The sequence below is a fragment of the Perca flavescens genome, chromosome 19 (genome assembly GCF_004354835.1).
Source record: "Perca flavescens isolate YP-PL-M2 chromosome 19, PFLA_1.0, whole genome shotgun sequence".
In the NCBI taxonomy this organism is placed as follows: domain Eukaryota; kingdom Metazoa; phylum Chordata; class Actinopteri; order Perciformes; family Percidae; genus Perca; species Perca flavescens.
The window spans coordinates 28,623,481-28,642,246 of NC_041349.1; the positions used below are offsets into that span (position 1 = coordinate 28,623,481).

Consider the following 18,766-nt stretch of genomic DNA (forward strand, 5'->3'; position numbering starts at 1 on the left):
CGGGAACAGGAAGTACGGCGCGCCTCTGTCCAATGCCGCCGAGGACAAGCGCTCCGACGAGGAACAGGAAGTGACGGAGGAGGACGATATTGACCCCCAGACCATCGACAAGCTGATCGAGATCTCCAACAAGCTCCACCTCCCCGCCGACGACGTGGTGGACATCATCAGCGACGTGGAGAAGAAGAAGAAGAAAGACGTGCTGCCCGAGGCGGTGTCTCGTTGGCAGCGGCCTCCGACGCCGCTGTCGTCTCCTTTCGCGTCAACCAACGGCTTCTCTGCGTTGCAGATTCCAACCGCTCAAAACGGCTTCCCCGTCTCCAAGCAACCCTCCCCGGCTGTCAATCTCCTCAAAACATGGTTGCAGGAGAAATCGCAAACCAAATGGCCAGATCTTTTGAACAAACTGTCCAAGCCTCTGTCGGCCAGTCCAAATCACTGGCCCAAACCTCAGAAGCCTCTGTCAATCAAGCAGGACCTCTGGCTCAAATCCCCCAAGTCTGTTTGGACCGGATACCCTTTGTACCCCTACAAGTACCCATCCTACTACCAGAGGAAGTTGTACCCGGACTACTACCCCATCTATTACCCTCCTCCCCCCAGACCCAAACCCCGTTACTACATCCCCAAACACGCTCTCGCCCTCAACAACTTCCTGGGAAATTCCGTGGATGACACCTACTCCTTCCCTCCGAGGCGCCGTTACCACAGCTGGGTCCAACCTCGGCTGAGACGCCCCCCTGCCGGCCTCCAGCGGAGGCCTTACTACGCCAGCTACCGCTTTCAGCCGCTGCCCATCCCCAAACCTCGTTCCCCTCCCCGAATGCCTGTGATCCCTCACCCCTCGCGACAGAAGTTCTATTACCCAGCCCCGGCGGCACCCGCAGTGACGAGAAATGAAGATTACAACGTGGCTGGAAAGCAGCCGGACAGCAGCAAGCATGACGATCTGGAGAAATACATTCAGCAGATACTCATGAAGGGACAGATGTTGGAGTGAAATGGGAAAGAGGAGAGCGAGAATAGGGGAATTGGAAAGTACGAGAAATGAGCAGAAAGTATTTCTTCATTGAATTTGTTTTGCTGGTATTTGGTTTCGTTTCATGTAACAAGTTTCGTCCTCCCGTTTTGATTGGTTGTGACGTGGACACGGGCATTCAGGAGGACTTTTTTTTTCCAGCTGTAGTCTGGATAAAATGGACTACGGTAGGAAAATGAAAGGAAAGACACACCTCTACACTCCTCCTCTGTGAAGGAGGGGAAACAGGATGAATGGCGTCCGTTGGAAAGCATGATGCGGCAACTTTTTGTTTCATGCTAGAACTTTTCATTAAAACTTCGGCATGACAACATTCTCCATTGGGACATTTGACAATGCCAACAAAGGAGGACACTTGAATATGTTGTTACCTGTACCTTTAAACAAATATATTTTTCAGAGTCAGAAAGTCGGATCAATCGTAGGCAGTGATGGATGCTGGGAAATGTTTGATGACTGTTGGAATTTGACTGTCTAAACACAAAGAAAATATTTGTGTAATTATCCCAGGCAGGGAAATTTGAAAACTTTTTCATGAACAATCTTTCTGAAATGACCTCCACTAAATGGCCCAAACTATGTGGACGCCAAACATTCCAGCCATATGTGATCAGACACAAGAGCATTAGTGACGGTCCAACTCTGATAATGTATGATTAGGTCTGGCTTAAAGTCGGTGGTTCAGTTCATCCCTAAGGTAATGCTCAGCGCTGTGGAGTAAGGTCTGGCTACACCACACATACATTCCAGGATAAACCAATCACAATCTTCTTGGGGGAGCTGTGGCTCAGTGGTAGAGCAGTTTCCTGCCAATCAGAAGATTGGTGGTTCAATCCTTGGCCCTGCAGTCCCACTCTATATCAAAGTGTCCTTGGGCAAGACACTGAACCCCGAGTTGCCCCCGATGCTGCGTATCGGAGTGTGAATGATTATCGGATGAGCAGGTGGCACCTTGTACGGCAGCCTCAGCCACAGTGTGTGAATGGTGAATGGTTCCTGTACAATGTTAAAGCGCTTTGAGTAGTCGTTAAGACTAGGAAAGCGCTATATAAGAACAGTCCATTTATGTTCTTGGGCGGTGCTAAGTTCCGCTAAATAGTTTCAGGAAGGAACTTGTTTTGGTGGAACATTTGCACCCAGATAAAAGAACATGCCACATAAAATATTAAATTAAGTTAACTGTTGACACAATCCAGTAACGTGAGCTATTTAAATTAACTTATACATGGTTAAATCTCATTAGCTCTTACCAGTGTATCACCATGTGTACTTCGTCCACAGCAATCCCACCAATCGGTCCCAAAACGTCCCAGTTAGAGAGGAAATACCGTAAACATATTCTAAATCTAAATCTAAAAAAATATTGTAAATCTTTACAATCATTCCCTGAAAGAACTGATCAGGCCTGCCTTATTTCATGATAAAAAAATTTGGAATGAAATTTGGGAATGGTAACACACAGAGAGGGGAAGCGGAGGGATGAAATGTACTTCTGTGGATCCAGACTATTCCACACCTGACTTTGTGCACGGGGACATTGTTATGTTCAAAACAGGGAAGTGCCAAAAACAAACTGTTGATGGGAAGCGGGAATCTCACTGTTATCTAGAATATCATTGTATCCTAGAGCTTTAATATTTCTTTTCTTTGGCACTAAGGTGCATTGCCCAAACCAGGAAAAACCTCCCCAGACCACAGAGCGTCTCTATACTTTTGGCCATATAGTGTATCAACTGACACATCTGTCATCTCTTAGTGATGAAATCAAAATCACATATCATCTTGGAATGGCCTCATGCCATTGAATACATTTGTATGCAAATGTATAATTTTTGTGTTATTTGTATAAAAATGCAGCAAAAGCATTTCAGCAGAACAGCACCTTCTCGTTATGTATACTCACGCATAGCCACCAAAGCTCTTTATGATGAAATATAAGGCTCCGAAAAGCATATTTCATACAAAGGGCTGTGGAAGCCACACTAACACCACTGTAATGGCTTGGATGACTCATCCTTTTGCATAACTTCAATTACCTTGTTGCTATGGTGCCAAACCCTGGCCAAACTCTATATGGCATTCTTTTGATGCCTTCAGAGGAGAATGCAGTGGTGGAGGCATACTGCTCTTTTACTGAACACATGCATTTTAAAGGATAAGGCTGGTGTTATTCTCTATTTTATTCTACATCATCAAATGTGTTTAATACTTTGCGACTTCCCTACCCTGTCTGTAGCACTCAGTTTATATTTTGTGATATAGAAAATCACCAACCTTACCCTTTAAAGATACCCTCCATGGTTTCGTTATAGCACAAAGTGCCCCTGAATCCCAAAGTTCCTTTCAGCTCGATAAAGACCATTAAGTGCCATTTTAGTATTCAACATTTAGTTTTCATTTGATCATTATGAACTCAAAGTCTATTTTGAGACATACATTGTTTTTCTTGTTCTAAATCTAAATTGTTGCACAACCATTGATCATACATTTTAAACTCTGAGCTGAAATCGGCTGCCTTACATGTCACTGTGACATCCCTAACATTGCGCTTTATGATTTTTTTTTTTATTATTATTATTTTGATACCATTTGATATTATCCATGAGATCAAGGCTGTAATCACTTTTGTAAGCGATAATGGGAATGATTCTCTGCAACTGATTCCACTGGAGATGGGATCAGTTCGCTCATATTCAGGTAAAACTAAGTTGAATTCGCAATTTTAAAAACACGATGAAGGGATTTTTAATTGCTTGGATTGGATGGCAGTGGGGTTTTTTTTTGTACTGCTGAGATTTCCTCTCTTTACTTAGATGGCTACTGATAATCAGTGATCAATAAACACTTCCTTTTCTCCCCATTCACCTCTTTTGAAAATGCGTCACTGGGAACAAGAGCAGAAGTCACTCTTTGGTTTACCTGTATTGTTGACCTTTGTTGTCATCTGTTGCTAAGGGATGAGCAAATCTCAACATCTTTGTTGCCAAGCCAAAATAGGACCACGGCATCGCCAATCTCACACTGAAACCATGAGGCCAAAAGAGAGTGAACTGAATCGAGGAGATGGGAGTGAAAACAAAGCTTTTTGTAATTGTTAATGATTCGTTGTTGTTTTTTTTACACGATTAAGAAGAAAGTTGCAGATTGAGAAAGGAACAGGGAGAAATAATGGGGCTGAGCTATGAAGCGACAGACCAGCGGGTAAAAGTGTCTGCACGTTTATGTATACTTGCATCTAAAAATTGCTTCTTTGAAGATGTACAAGCATCAATTAAAAGAGCAAAAAAAAAACATTTAAAGATGACAGAAACAATGATGTCAGTGTACCTTAAAAATCATTGTTTGAGTCATGTATGCAGCGAGTGTTGTCTATGGTCTTTCTAGATGTATCTTGTTGTAACCATCGTAATAAACATGCGTTTGCTGGATGTAAATATGCGCATGTCAATGGCTACTTTTGCTACACATGAAGAAACAATAAAGTCAACTATTTTTATTACAAAAATGCTTCATTGTGGACAGAGAGAATTCTTATGTGAGTGTGAGAGGAAAGGTCCTGGATAGCCATCTCAGAGATAGAACGGACGGATGGATGGATGGATGGACGGATAGATGGATTGATGGACGGACGGACGGACGGATGGATGATGGATGGAGGGATGGATGGATGGATGGATGATGACTTTTGAAGTGAAAGAGAGAGGGAAATACATTAAGAATCATCATGAATATCAGCAGCAAATCTCAATAAAATCGAGTTAAACATTCCTGAGAGTTTGTCATGAAACAAAATGTTGATTGAGGAGAAATGTTATCTTACATACATTTCATTTTTTACTTTGTTTTAGTCATATCTCTCCATTGTTCTGGTTTTATTTGTCCAGCTTTCTCTTGCCTCCTCTCCAATACAATGGAGGTGAGCAGATTTAAGTTTGGGCTGCTCAGAGCTTTGGAAAATGACATTTCAAAAATAAAACAGCAGAGCAACAACAGTGTCCTTTGGAACTACTCTCAACCCGAAGAAATATTCCCAATGAAAACTGTTGACGGTGTGTGTTGTGTACTATCCGGAGAAACAGGGACAGCAAATGTGTAAAGGTGCAGAAACAAAAAGGGCTCTCGCAAACATGCACGGTCGTCAGACCGATGAGCTAAACCTGGCTCAACTTTTGCTGCAAAGCATTGCAACATCATTAGCCAGTATTGTGATGGTCGATCGAGCGTAGAAGTACTCATTCTCATTCTGTAAATTTCTTTGCAAAGTGAACAGATGGAGGGAAAGTCATTTGTCGAAGCTGTGAGCAGCACAAACAAAATTCCATTCAGCTCCCCTGTATTGGGGTGAAGGCAGGGTGAAAAAACCCTTAAATGAACAAACATGCTAGAACTGTCACCTGTCACTAGACTGAAGCCGATAACATTCTTAAAAAAAACAAAAAACACTCTCCTTATAAATAAATCATGATATCTGGGGTTAAGAATGATAATCCCCCTGTGTAGTCCTTTGGGCCGATTACAGCGCAGACAGTAATTAAAGGTGGGAGGGAGCAGAAGACAGGATTTGGCTTGCTTTGATATGTCGTGCTGCTCAGAGGTGGGGGTGTTCAGCAGGGGGATTAGAGGTTAGAGCAGTCATCGGATGAGATGGGGATTGTGGGCTGCAGGGATATGTGCTAACACCCACACAGACCAGTAACCACAAATGCATGTCCACGTCCTGGTTTCAGAAACACAGAAACTATTGAAAGTACTGACGAGGACTTCCACAGGCTGTCACATGAGGTTTTCCCGAAAATGTCAACCTCGGAACAGACAACATGATGTGTAAATTAACTGGGTGCTGTGTGAGACATAGATGCACAGAATGAAAAGACAGACAGGGTGAGATAGGACATGCATTAGTAAAGCAGGACCAAGGCTGACACAAAAATTATTTTAAGGCTGAACTGAAGTCCAATGAAATGAAAGGCTGCAGAATTAAGAGAAAACAAAAGAGAAAGTGGAAAAACAGAGAAGACAAGAGAGCATGCCAGATGACAGGGTGAGGAAAAAGTAACACAGGGATGGGCAGGGAGTGAGGGAGTGAGGGATGAGATAAGGGGGGAGTGGAGTGGTTGATGGTTGCTGCTCTGCCCATGGAGAGGTGCAGTGATTCATGATGTCACGTGGTGAAGACTGGGTGACTCATCCACCAACATCATCATGCAGCCACTGCAGAGCCCCCAAACACACACACACACACACACACACACACACGTTAGTAATATGTGTGCAAACCATAAGCTAATGACAATCAAACATAATCATAAGAAACATGCATTAGCAACTGGCAAAAATAGAAATGCTTACATATTTAAAACCAAGTGTTATCTCTCACTCCCTGTCTCTCTCTCTCTCTCTCTCTCTCTCTCTCTCTCTCTCTCTCTCTCTCACAATATACACACACACACACACACACACACACACACAAACACACACAGGCCAAGAGACTTTGGAGAGTGGTGCGTTTTCCAATTTCTAAAACATAAGAGCAAAAGTTTAAACAAATGATCAAACGGTTTGCTCTGTCCTGCTTGTTGTTAGATTTTGGGGAGTTTACACTCCAGCAACGACACTCCAAACTAGCTTCATTTATGAAAAATCATTTCAATCAACAGTCTTTCTAAGACTATGGCTGGGAAACGTGCATTCAACGGTAGCGTGGCCGAGCGGTCTAAGGCGCTGGATTAAGGCTCCAGTCTCTTCGGGGGCGTGGGTTCGAATCCCACCGCTGCCAGAAACTTATTATAGTGGCAAGATTAAGTTAAAAAAAAAAAGTAGAAGCAATTCGATTGCCTACTGGTTTGGCTTATGTTGCCAAAAAGTATAACAATGTCATACCGTTTTTGGTACCTCTCCAAGTTAATTATAGTCCCCACTATGCCGCATAGATCATGTAGGCTACTGCTTATCCAGATTGCATGTCTCCTTCGTTTAGTCTGTTAGGCAGTGCTCGTTTCAGGCTGCTTTTCTCACTAGCATTGGCGGAGTCTAAAGTCAGCTTTTGGTTTCACTAACGTTACAGTAACTGTCCACATCCACAAGTCTTAGGAGGAAACCTTAGGGAATGCGCACAGCCTAAAAACAAAATACCTGGGAGGAACAGGTCAGGGCGAATAGTTTCCCACGCCGATTGGGGAACCCGGAAGCAGCTAGACTCCCAGCCTTCACAATAAAAGAAATACAAATAAAAAAAGACATTAGTTTATTAGTCTCGCTTTGCCAGACCTTCCTCCAAAGCCCGCTGGGGAAGAGTCTGGCTACTCCATATAGCATTCGGGGATGGGAGGAAAACGTGTTCTGGTTCAATGGCATTGCTTTAAACCAATCACAATCGTCTTGGGCGGAGCTAAGCACCGGAGAAAAGCCAGGGTTGGTAAATGCCAACACAAAAAAAAGCCTAATGCAACGGATATCCGGCCTAAATGAGTGAAACCCAGTGGAATTTCCAAGGGGGTAAGCTTCGCTTCAGAACGCGAACCTCCGATGGCGCCATTTTGTTGCTAAGAAGCGATCACCTCTTGTTAGCATTACACTGACCGCCATTTTTTTTTTACGTCACTTGACTGCGAATAACTTTACATCTGAAGCGTTTAAAGACTCTATTTGTCCATTGACCATAGCCTACATGCAGTACTCCAAAGTACCCCTTAGGGGTACACGTACCCCCATTTGAGAAACACTGCTCTAAAGTGTTGGAAACCCGACTATGTGTATCTGTGTGTGTGTTGATTGGATGCTCTGCACTGGAAACAAAACCCAGAGATTATAGAGCATATACTGTAGCGTTTTACAGGATTTGATTCCAATAGCCTAAAAGTTATTGAGTTTGAAAAGTGAGTCATTCAATTTGCATTTAAGTTGTTTATATATGTATGAAGTCAAAGTTAAAAGGGCCATTTTGTTCCATTTCCTTATTCTGGCTTTTTTTTTATTAAGAAATAATTTCAAAATCTTAAAGTAAATGAAATGATTTATTGATATGCCATTTACATAGACATGTTCACACGCCAGTAATAAAATAGCCAAAAAGTCGAAAAGGCATTTAACATGAGAATAAATTAATTAAAGGTGGTTTAGGTATCAGCCCTGTGCCGTAGACTGTTAATATTAATATTTACAGTCTATGCCCTGTATACACTTTAATTTAATCTGTATCGCAAGATAACGCTTTTACTCTGAAAATATTGCACCGGAAGACAAATTGTTGTTGTTAGCGGCTGAACGCAGGCGGGCTGTGAAAGTTATCTCTGCGAGGAAGCACGTCTTTTAAACCAAGTGCAACGTTCAAATGGACGTTTACATCCAGCGAGTAACAGCCACGGCTCTCTGAGCTTGCACGAGACGAACACGCTCGAGTTTGTCTCGTGAATCTTTCAGTCTAGTCTGGTAACGTAAGTAGCGACGTGAGTCGAGATGAAGCCGCCTCCTCGGAAACGAACTAAAATAGATCGCACCCTCGCATACAGCACCCTGTCTGCCGAACCTTCGGGTAAACAGAAGGCCGGCAGTCAGTGGAAAATGGCCGAACAGAGGAGTCTCCTGACGGCACTGAAAAGACTCAGCGGGAAAACCCAGGGCCACGAAGACATCGACTATGATTTCCTGAGAAGCCACGTGAAAACTCGGTCCATTTCGGAGGTAACGCGACACTACTCGATTTAGCGACAACGTGATTCCGTCACGTTATAGGTAACTGCACATTCAGTGTGCACCTCAGGGTAAACGCTGCTTGGTAGCTCTGTTTGGATGTAAAAACCTAGTTCTGTCAGTGGTGGAAGAAGTATTCAGAGCCTTGACTTAACCCTTGTGTGGCGTTCGGGGATGTGGGACCTTTTTTCAGTGTTTGCTAAAAGAAAAATTATGCTCTTTATTGTTTATTCTAACTCAAACTCATTGGCCTTAGCTCATTTTCTGTGAGAACATAAAAAATAACTTATTTTCAATGACTGCACATGGTACATAAGTATTACATATGAGGTGTTCTGGTCTACTGGACCCGAGTGTATTTAAATGTAGGTGCTATGTAACTATGTTGTCTTTCTGCACGTGCTATTCCCGCACAAAGTTGCAAAATTGTAACATTTCAAGCACTTTCACCTGTTCTGATTAACTTCTAAAACTAAGCACCAATAATGATCAAAAATCTTGGTTTCTATTTTTTTATTTTTTTTTATTATGGAATTTCCTTATTTTCTCACAAAAAAACGAAAATGATCATAAATGTGATCTCACAGAGGTAAATGGCAAATATGAACCATAAATGATGTATATAGCATTGGTAATTGAGCTAAAGTAAACATCTATTAACTATTTTTACATAAATTGTTACGGCTGTATTGATTTAAAAGCCTAACAATGTAGTGGGTCCACCAGACCCGGGAACATTGGCTGTGTAACAAAAATATGAACACCACACAAGGGTTAAGTACTTAAGTACTAGTAGGCTACCACGCACAGTATCATCCGGAAAATGTACTTAAAATATTAAAAGTGAAAGTACTCAATGCAGGAAAATCTTCACATAATAGACAGGAAGTTATACAAACTAAGTGTTTATTCGTCTTATCATTTCAGCTGGACTTGTAGGCCTATACGGTGTTGGGTAGTTTAACTTCTAATAAAACATCCTATTTTATAAACTACATGTGTTTTGTGTGCAAAAATATTAATTTGAAAAAAGTAACTAGTAACTAAAGCTGTCAGATTAATGTAGTGGAGTAAAAACTACAATATTTCTCTCTGAAATGTAGCAGAGTAGAAAGTGGCATGAAAAGACTCAAGTAAAGTACATAAGTACCTCAAATTTGTACTGTTGTACAGTTAAGAGATGTGTGGACTATCCCTTTCTTCCTTTTAGATGCAATCTGTGGTGGAATATTTGAAGAACAAAGTGATCTCAATGGCGAGCCAAACGCTAAAGGAGAAGAGGTTGGAGGAGAAGGTCCGAAAGCCCATCGAGGTGTGGACACACATGGCTTCTACTGTAACTGGAAGCCTTGAAGAACCCATTTCCACTGCATTCTCTCAGGTACTGCGAGCCAGATATGAATAAGTTAGGTTAGATTGCTTTTATTATCTTTTATTTTTTTTGCACACTATGGAAGTGGAGAGATATAACTTGGAATAACGCTCAATTTCACTCCGTTTCAATGAAAAATGACTCCTATGTTGGCACCACCTGAATCTTTCATCTCTCTCCTCCCACCTTGGTTCTCAGATGCTGATCGTGTCGTCCACAGAGCCTTGCACCCTGAGGAACTGTGACCCTCCCCAAGTCCACAGACCACCCACAAACACAGACGGGCCTGTTAGTCGCACCATCACTCCTAGACCAATGACTAGGTTGCCAGTCAAAGGTATGGACCGCCAGACAATACAAACTGATATCAGTAGTTAGTGTCATGCCATGCGGATCTTTTTGTGATCGTTTTTAGATCTGTTTGTAGACTTTTTCTAATTGTTTTGCGTCTTTATGGTGGTTGTGTGCATAGATATAGAACAATAGATATGACATGACGTCACAACTAATGGGATAACTGTCCGCCATCTTACCTGGGTACTGTTTACAATTGCCGCCTGTGGGCAGAAACTTTATTATCAGCTGTGCAGCACCTGTTGCTTTATCAAAAGGACCAAAGTGACTAGGGAGGCTGGCATTAGGGCTGCACGATACGAGGAAAATATCTAATTGCGATTATATTGACTGGTATTGCGATTGCGATATGATTCACGATATTGGAGGAAATGATCGTTTTTGTATCATTATTCTCATTTTCATTGAAAATTATTAACATTGAAAGAAATTAAAATGATTATAGTGTGATTTTTTTTTTTTTTTTTTTTTTTTTTTTTGCGAGGCTCTGTACCAAACAACAAAGGTGTTTTCTGTAGTCTGTAGGATAGGATTTGTAGGCCGGGATGTCTCTGCAGCACTCAGAATGGTTTGACACATATTTTGCCATTAACAAATATTGCTCCTTCCCCCTGCGATTTGGATATTGCACCAGTCCATATTGCGATTTTGATACAATTGCGATTAATTGCGCAGCCCTAGCTGGCATCACTGCGACATTTATTTTTCACATATAGGCAAAAAGGTCGGTGAACTACGTAACTTTACTGTTAGCTACCAACGGACCAGCTGCATTCTAACTTAAGTCAAAGTAACTGCTAGTGCTCAACGGCATTGATTTTTGTTAGCAAAACAGATCATTAATGACCAGCAAACATTGTTTTGTTAGCTACGCTAACTTAGCTCAAATGTAATGTTTAGTTAACGTTGTAACAAAGTTATTGCTATAACGTTGACATTTGACCGCTAAGCAGCTGATTCCATGCCAATCAGGTGTAACCTTAGAACGTGTTAACAATGTCAGATTCCTCCCTCCCCCTCCCTCAGCTGAGCGTCCTAACGCCAACGCAGCCCGTCCCCTCATGGTTATCAAGACCCCGGCACCCGCCATGGGCCCAGCCAAAAGACTCCCAGCACCCTCCCAGGTGGTGAGAGTGCCAAACAGCAACATCCCTCCACCGAAGCAACGGCTTCCTGCCACAGCTGGAAGCTCGCCTGCTGCTGCCGCCCCCTCCACCTCTCAGTCTGCAGCCTCCGCCTGCCCGCCGGGTGCGGCAGCAGCACTCGCCGTGCCTCCTAAATCGTCCTCACAGACTGTGACTCCACTTACAGGTAGGGGTGTAAAGATGCGTCACTCTGGATCCATGTATCGATTCAATCCTCAATGATCCAGTATCATAGATACAAAGAGACGTAGCAATACATATGGTCATCTTTAAGATGCATTTTGAAATTCCAACTTTTATATTTATTGTTTTTTTTTGTTATAAAGAGCAGTTTGTTTTTAATTTAAATGTCTGGAAGAGCTTAGAAATGATATTTTAGTTGTTTTTTCTAAATATGTATAAATGTAACTGTGTTTAAATGGGCTTATGTATCATCTCGTATCGGTCAATAACCTAGCTTGGAAATTAGTAACTCTACCTTTCGAGTGAATCTTCCCACGCACCTTGCTGCAGTACAATCTTGAATATATGTGGCTGCATGCATAAGATAACTTTCAAAATGAACCAAAGACAACTTATCAGTAGTGGTCCATAGGGGGGGAGGGCGGCGCTTCTGGCATTTGCCCAAATTCCAGACGGCCAGCCCGTCACTGGCTTTTCGCGATGTGTTTATTGCACCAGTTGATACTGCGATGGTGATTTAAAAAAAAAAAAAACGGTATCAGCCCTATATTACACCCGGCGCAGCGCAAAGCCTGACGCGAGTGTCTTTGCTAGTTTAAGACCGACGCAGTTGTCAGTTTCCCGTCCAGTCCCCACGTCGTTTAAATAGCAAAAGCACCTTCACCCGTGTACCCATGGGCGTGCTGGTCTTATAGGGAAGTGTGTTCGGGTGCATTCTGGGCGTATTGCTATCTTGAGGCTGTGGGAAGTGATGGCGCCATTGACCAACAAAAAGCTGGTCTAAAGTCAATAGCGCAGCATTTCATTGTTATTTTAACAGCAAATTAGTAAAATGTGCCTAGGCTTATGCACACAGCGCGCACACTATGCTTGTTACACTCTCAGGGACGCACAGCAGCACACACACATGTAGAAGATTACAAATAAAAATATTACGGTGCAAATCCTCCTCCATCATAACAGCAATGCTCCAAGGTCCAAACGCGCCTGGCTTTTAAAGGGAATGGGAGATGGCCTCTGATTGGTTTATTGCATGTTACCAAAACACACCTGAATTGAATTGATGAATTAATGAAGACACTGAGTACAACCCTTTTGAACCATGCGTCCGGCGCACGGACCCTATTTTTCCGCTGTCAAATTAGCAAAAGTGGGTTTGTGAATGCCCTGAACGCACCTTAGATCGTTAAAATAGGGCCCCAAATATCGTGTAGCTCTAAATCGGATCGGGGCAGACTTTGTGATATCAGTAAATATTGTATCGTCGTCCTGAGAATCGTTACAATATCATATCATGATTAAAAAAACGTGTGATTTACACCCCCCCCCCCAAGTTACAGGACAAGTCCCGCCCAGTTCTGGCTCTGCAACAGTGGTAAAGACTCAGAGTGCTGGCAGCTCTCTAATCCGGACTACCCAGCAGCCCGCGGAGCGACACCCCACCCCCATCTCCACCGCCTCCACGTCGAACTCCCTCTCCTCCACCAACGCCACCAGCCACACTACAGTCCCCAGTACCGCAGGGTCCTCTGGTGCCTCCTCCACGCCCCCACTCTCCGCCACCGCCGCGGCCTTGTACGCCCGCTTCGGTCGCACCAACAAGTACAACACGACGGACACGCCGAGGGTGTTGGGCGTCAAGAGCGCCGTGGACTTTGAGAGGATCTATTGCTACCTGAGTCAAATCCACCAGCCGAACGACGAGTGTCATCTCACCCCCATGGGTGAGTCCGAGACAGGAGCTGGAACAGTTCCAAATTTTGCTGTCGAATTAAATGTCCCAGATATAATTGCCATTAACAATATAATTCTCTCTTTCAGTCAAATTTTATATTTATTTATTCAAACAAATAAATGAAACCCAAGTGCTTAATGAATTCCAGTATACATCTTTTCGTTCTATATATTTGGTTAGATCTGTGAGTTCATCCCCTGAAAACACTCTTCTTTTTTAGAATAGAATTTAGACAAGCAATCTGGTCACAATCCCAGCTGCCATCACACACGCAGAAGGCAAATGTCCTTAATTGTAGGACAATAATATACAGGACACCCAAATATTTTGCGTCCCTAACGTATCAGTTACCGTACACGTTTCTGCAGTTGGTTTCATTGTTCTTAGAAGCAACGTTTTCTAATGTGGTCTTGTGTCCTCTAGAGAGCGCTATAGTGCTGGATCTGTTGATGTCTCTCCCAGAGGAGCTTCGCCTGCTGAACTGCAACAAGCTGCACACACATCTGACCCAGGTACACCTCGCTGGCGACGGTAAACTGAGATGAGGTATTCCTTTGGAACAAGGCTGGGCCATTAGCTCTAAACGTTGGCCTGTGGTCATCCAAATCAATGGAAAGAGGAGCCTGTTGAACGATTACAGGCTCAGTGAATGGTTTTTCAAATCAGTTGGTTATTGATCAAAAGGCCAAGAAATGGAAAGATGCTAAAATAAATTCTGTTGGGATCACATTAATCTATATCAAGGACATTCCACTTCTGGGGTATTGCTGCGTTGCTGCCGAAAATTCCGCCGGATGTCCTTCTTTTAGACCGGATTGTTACCTTCCTCTTTCTTTGTGTTGTAATTCTAAACTCGGGTGGATTTGTGAGGACTATGGTTAACTGCTCCTCAGATCTCTGCAGGGTAAATCCAGACAGCTAGCTAGACTATCTGTTGAGTTTTCTGTTGCACGACTAAAACTACTTTCTATAGTCAAAAATTGCAGATAAAGGCTTCTAACCATATACTACACAAACGGACATGTTCCAGCAGTAATGTGATCTGAAATTGGGGAGAAATAAACAACATTGGCGGCCCAAAAAAAAAAAGCCTACCTGGAGCAGATGACCAATGATGGAAACCTGGCTTGGAACCTGGAATGTCCGATTAACACTACCAGTTAAAGAGTTTAAAAAAAAAAAAATAAAATAGTATTACATTTCAAAATAAATAACCCCTATAAAAAAATAGGGGTGGGGGAAATAATCGATACAGCATAGTATCGTGATATTTTCCGTGGCAATACTGTATCGATACACAGACGCCAAGTATCGATCTATTATTATATACTATTATTATGTTTGTCTGCTTGACAATCCCATTTTTGCAGCAATAAAATTTAAGTGAGATGAACAGATTAATTATCTTTAGATAAAACGGATATTGACAAAGTTTCCTTTGGGGACATAATTTGAAGTCGGAAAAAGGTAATAAATTGCAATACCATCCATCCATCCATCCATCCATCCATCTTCGTCCGCTTATCCGGTGTCGGGTCGCGGGGGGAGCAGCTCCAGCAGGGAACCCCAAACTTCCCTTTCCCGAGCAACATTAACCAGCTCCGACTGGGGGATCCCGAGGCGTTCCCAGGCCAGGTTGGAGATATAATCCCTCCACCTAGTCCTGGGTCTTCCCCGAGGCCTCCTCCCAGCTGGACGTGCCTGGAACACCTCCCTAGGGAGGCGCCCAGGGGGCATCCTTACCAGATGCCCGAACCACCTCAACTGGCTCCTTTCGACGCAAAGGAGCAGCGGCTCTACTCCGAGCTCCTCACGGATGACTGAGCTTCTCACCCTATCTCTAAGGGAGACGCCAGCCACCCTCCTGAGGAAACCCATTTCGGCCGCTTGTACCCTACCATATCGCAATATGTTTAAAATTGCAATAATATCGTATCGTGACATAATTGGCGGGATGATATCGTATCGTGAAGCCTCTGGTGATTCCCACCCTTATATACAATCTATTTCACCTACAAACTCTGCAATAGAAATGGTCCGCCAGCGCCTACATTGGTATTTTTGCTCATTGTGTCCTATATCAGAAGTTTTCTGTAAAATAGTGTTAATATCTCGTCTCGATCTCGTGAACCCAATCTCGTGTCTCGTCCCACCCCCAGTATTGGTATAAAACATAGTTTTTTGCAGCTTTTTGCATTAATCTGACAGCCCTCTTCTGCGTGTCTTTAGGTGTACCAATTCCTCTCATCCCCCGCTGACTCCAAGACGGCGCGAGAAATGTTTAAAGAGCGGAAGGATGGACTCTGTGCTCAGACAGGGGCCCCGAGCGGTCCCAACGGTAAGCAGAGCACTGCTGGGGCTGCCGACAGCGGCGATGTCACAGACAGTGGAGGGAAGAAACGGCAGCCAGAGGAATCTGAGAGCCAATCATCAGGAAGCAGTAACCCATCAGGACATTCAGGCAATGCAGAAAAGATGGGACTCTGCCCCCCCCTCAACCCATTTATGGTGCCACTGAAACTGTTGAGGCGCAAATAGGTCACGTTCAAAAATGTATAAAAACAAATGTGCAATGGTTTGTTCAGTATGCTTAAGTTATGTCTACATTCTATAATAATACATTATCTTTACACTCATTTTAGAGTTTTAAAGTATTTGGTCATTGTTTGTCTCAGAGGTTCCAAGGCTGGGCATGGAACCAGAATCTGGAGTATGGGATGTCTGGTTACTTTGATTCATATCCTCATTTATACTTATTCTTTGATGAGGTAGGTTCTATTTAAATCAGAATATTGTCCATTTCAGACATTTCAGTTTTATTTATGCAAAGTTCTTGTTCAGCTGCTTTTGTTAAGACATTAAACACTGATGCATTGAGAAGTTTGGCTTATTTTCTTAAAAGAAAGAAAAGGCTTTTTTTTGTACAGGGCAACTAAAGATTATTGTCATTATTGATTGATCTGCATATTATTTTCTTTATAAAGCCTTTGGATAATAAAATGTCAGAAAAAAAGTGAAAAATGCCCAGCACAATGTTTAGTTGTTTTGTGTGTCCAAACAGTCCAAAATAATTTCCATTGACTCTTTATAGAAACCCAACAATACTCACGTTAAAAGCCCCAACCAGTACATTTTTGCTTTTGGCATTTTACTTCAAAATTACTGAAACTATTATTTTATGTTGATTGACTAAAATCGATTCATTATTTCAGCTCTAGTTTCTTAGAATTAGAAATTAAGATGTTTCAATAAGTATTTTTGCGTAGTGAAACTCTTTGTGAAGCTTTAAGGGTATAGAGAGATGAGCATTATTCTGTGGCATTCTAAGACCAAAGTTATTATATATTAAATATTATTGATTACTAGCTGGCCACAATCAATAAAAGATTACAGTAGCAAAATATTGAAATAACACAAAATGGGTGTCTGTGGCAGCAGATGGCAGCAAAAGCCATTCGGAGGCTTCAAATGTGCTTCTAGAAAAAGAAGACGGGCCAGTTAACAAGGACCTGTTGGCTCCGTATCAAAGCTGAATCCGTTTTACTGACTAAAATGTAACTCGGTGGTGGTTCTACATTGATTTATAAATATAAATATACAGTATAGTGTATATTTATTTAAGTTCAGACAACTTATACTGTCATATTTTGTGCAGAATTGTGTTCATTGTCTTTTGAAAATGTTGGAGGTAGAGATTGTGCAACTTAAAAAGTGTTTCCTGTTGTAATTGCAATAGTTAAATAACAGGATTTTCTTAAGTATGTTTTTCAAATGTTCTGATGAAGGATTTGTGCAATTGAGAAATAGAATTTTCTCTTTCACTTATGTTGTTATAATAATATATTCAATGTATATATACAGTACAGGCAAAAAGTTTGGACACACCTCATTCAATGTGTTTCCTTTTATTGTCATGACTATTTACATTGTAGATTCTCACATCAAAACTATGAATGAACACCTATGGAATTATGTACGAAAGTGTGAAATAACTGAAAACATGTCTTATATTTTAGATTCTTCAAAGTAGCCACCCTTTGCTTTTTTGTTAATAAGAGAAAACATTCCACTAATTAACCCTGATAAAGCACACCTGTTAAGTGAAAACCATTTCAGGTGACATAATTCCATATGTGTTCATTCATAGTTTTGATGCCCTCAGTGAGAATCTACAATGTAAATAGTCATGAAAATAAAGAAACACATTGAATGAGAAGGTGTGTCCAAACCTTTGGCCTGTACTGTATAAAAATGTGCCAAAAATATATACAATCAGATATATAAAAAATATAACAAGAGCAGAGAGCGACAATAATATAAAATATTAAGAATAATATACAAATAAAATATATAATAAATAGGCCTATTCTAAATAGCACAAATCCTTCATCACACAAATGTGAAAACACACTAAAGATAATTTACACTGTAGCATAATTTACACTATAGCACTAAGAACAGATAACACAAACACAAACTAAAACTTTCTGGCTTTCCTCGATGCAAAAATAATCAGTGATGTTATCGTATGAAATCTGCTCCCCTATTGAGTGATTGATATTGATGACGGCAAGGCCAGCGAGCCGTTCCTGGGACATAGAGAGAGAACAACATAGACTTGCCAAATAACAGGAATTCGATGGATTTATCCCGAGGAAAATTGTTGTGCAGCAGTTGCAATACAAAGTAGGAAGAGTTCAATAATTGTATTTAATATAGCACCTTTTACAGAACAAAGTCACAAAGTGCTTCACAAGATTCAAATTGTTGAAAATAAGACATAAACCGTAAAATAAATAAAAAACAAGCAATAAAAAAGGAAAATAATTATTGGAAATAACTAAAACTTAAAGACAAACGGCATTACTAACATGAGACGCAAGCCAGTTTAAATAGGTGAGTCTATATCTGATTTTTATAGGTATGACAATAGGGAGGGCGTTCGACAGCGTCAGAGCCACCACTTCAAAGGCACTGCCAGCTTTTGTTTTAAGTTTAGCGCAAGGTAGCATTGTATTTTATATCAAAATCACCACCATATTGTGTGCATATTCTCAGAAGCTGTTGGAGACCAGCACTATATGGGCTAAAAATGACCAAATCATCTGCGTACATAAGGTGATTAATTAGTGAGTCACCAACCCTACAGCCTGTACCACATGCATTTAAAATCAAAGACAAATCATTCATATACATATTAAAAAGATGAGACAGAATTCCGCCCTGGCGAACAACATTGGTCACTAGGA

The 18,766-nt window shown here is 41.7% G+C and overlaps 1 protein-coding gene and 1 non-coding gene across 2 annotated transcripts; both read left to right on the plus strand.

Moving 5' to 3' along the window:
* The first annotated feature begins 6,733 nt into the window (after positions 1-6,733).
* On the plus strand, positions 6,734-6,815 carry trnal-aag (transfer RNA leucine (anticodon AAG)). Its single transcript has one exon. It is a non-coding gene; the product is annotated as a tRNA-Leu (tRNA).
* Positions 6,816-7,767: 952 nt separating this feature from the next.
* snapc2 (small nuclear RNA activating complex, polypeptide 2) lies at positions 7,768-16,397 on the plus strand. The gene is made up of 7 exons (XM_028564312.1): positions 7,768-8,719; positions 9,939-10,109; positions 10,299-10,437; positions 11,481-11,765; positions 13,117-13,506; positions 13,941-14,029; positions 15,747-16,397. The coding sequence occupies exons 1-7, from the start codon at positions 8,495-8,497 to the stop codon at positions 16,053-16,055; spliced, it is 1,608 nt and encodes a 535-aa protein (XP_028420113.1). The 5' UTR covers positions 7,768-8,494; the 3' UTR covers positions 16,056-16,397.
* Positions 16,398-18,766: the final 2,369 nt, after the last annotated feature.

Excerpts from the sequence above, each read along its gene's own strand:
- snapc2 (XM_028564312.1), top strand. The coding sequence starts at position 8,495 with ATGAAGCCGCCTCCTCGGAAACGAACTAAAATAGATCGCACCCTCGCA. Across the intron at positions 10,438-11,480 it reads GACTAGGTTGCCAGTCAAAG|CTGAGCGTCCTAACGCCAAC; the intron begins GTATGGACCGCC and ends CCCCTCCCTCAG. Across the intron at positions 13,507-13,940 it reads GTGTCATCTCACCCCCATGG|AGAGCGCTATAGTGCTGGAT; the intron begins GTGAGTCCGAGA and ends TGTGTCCTCTAG.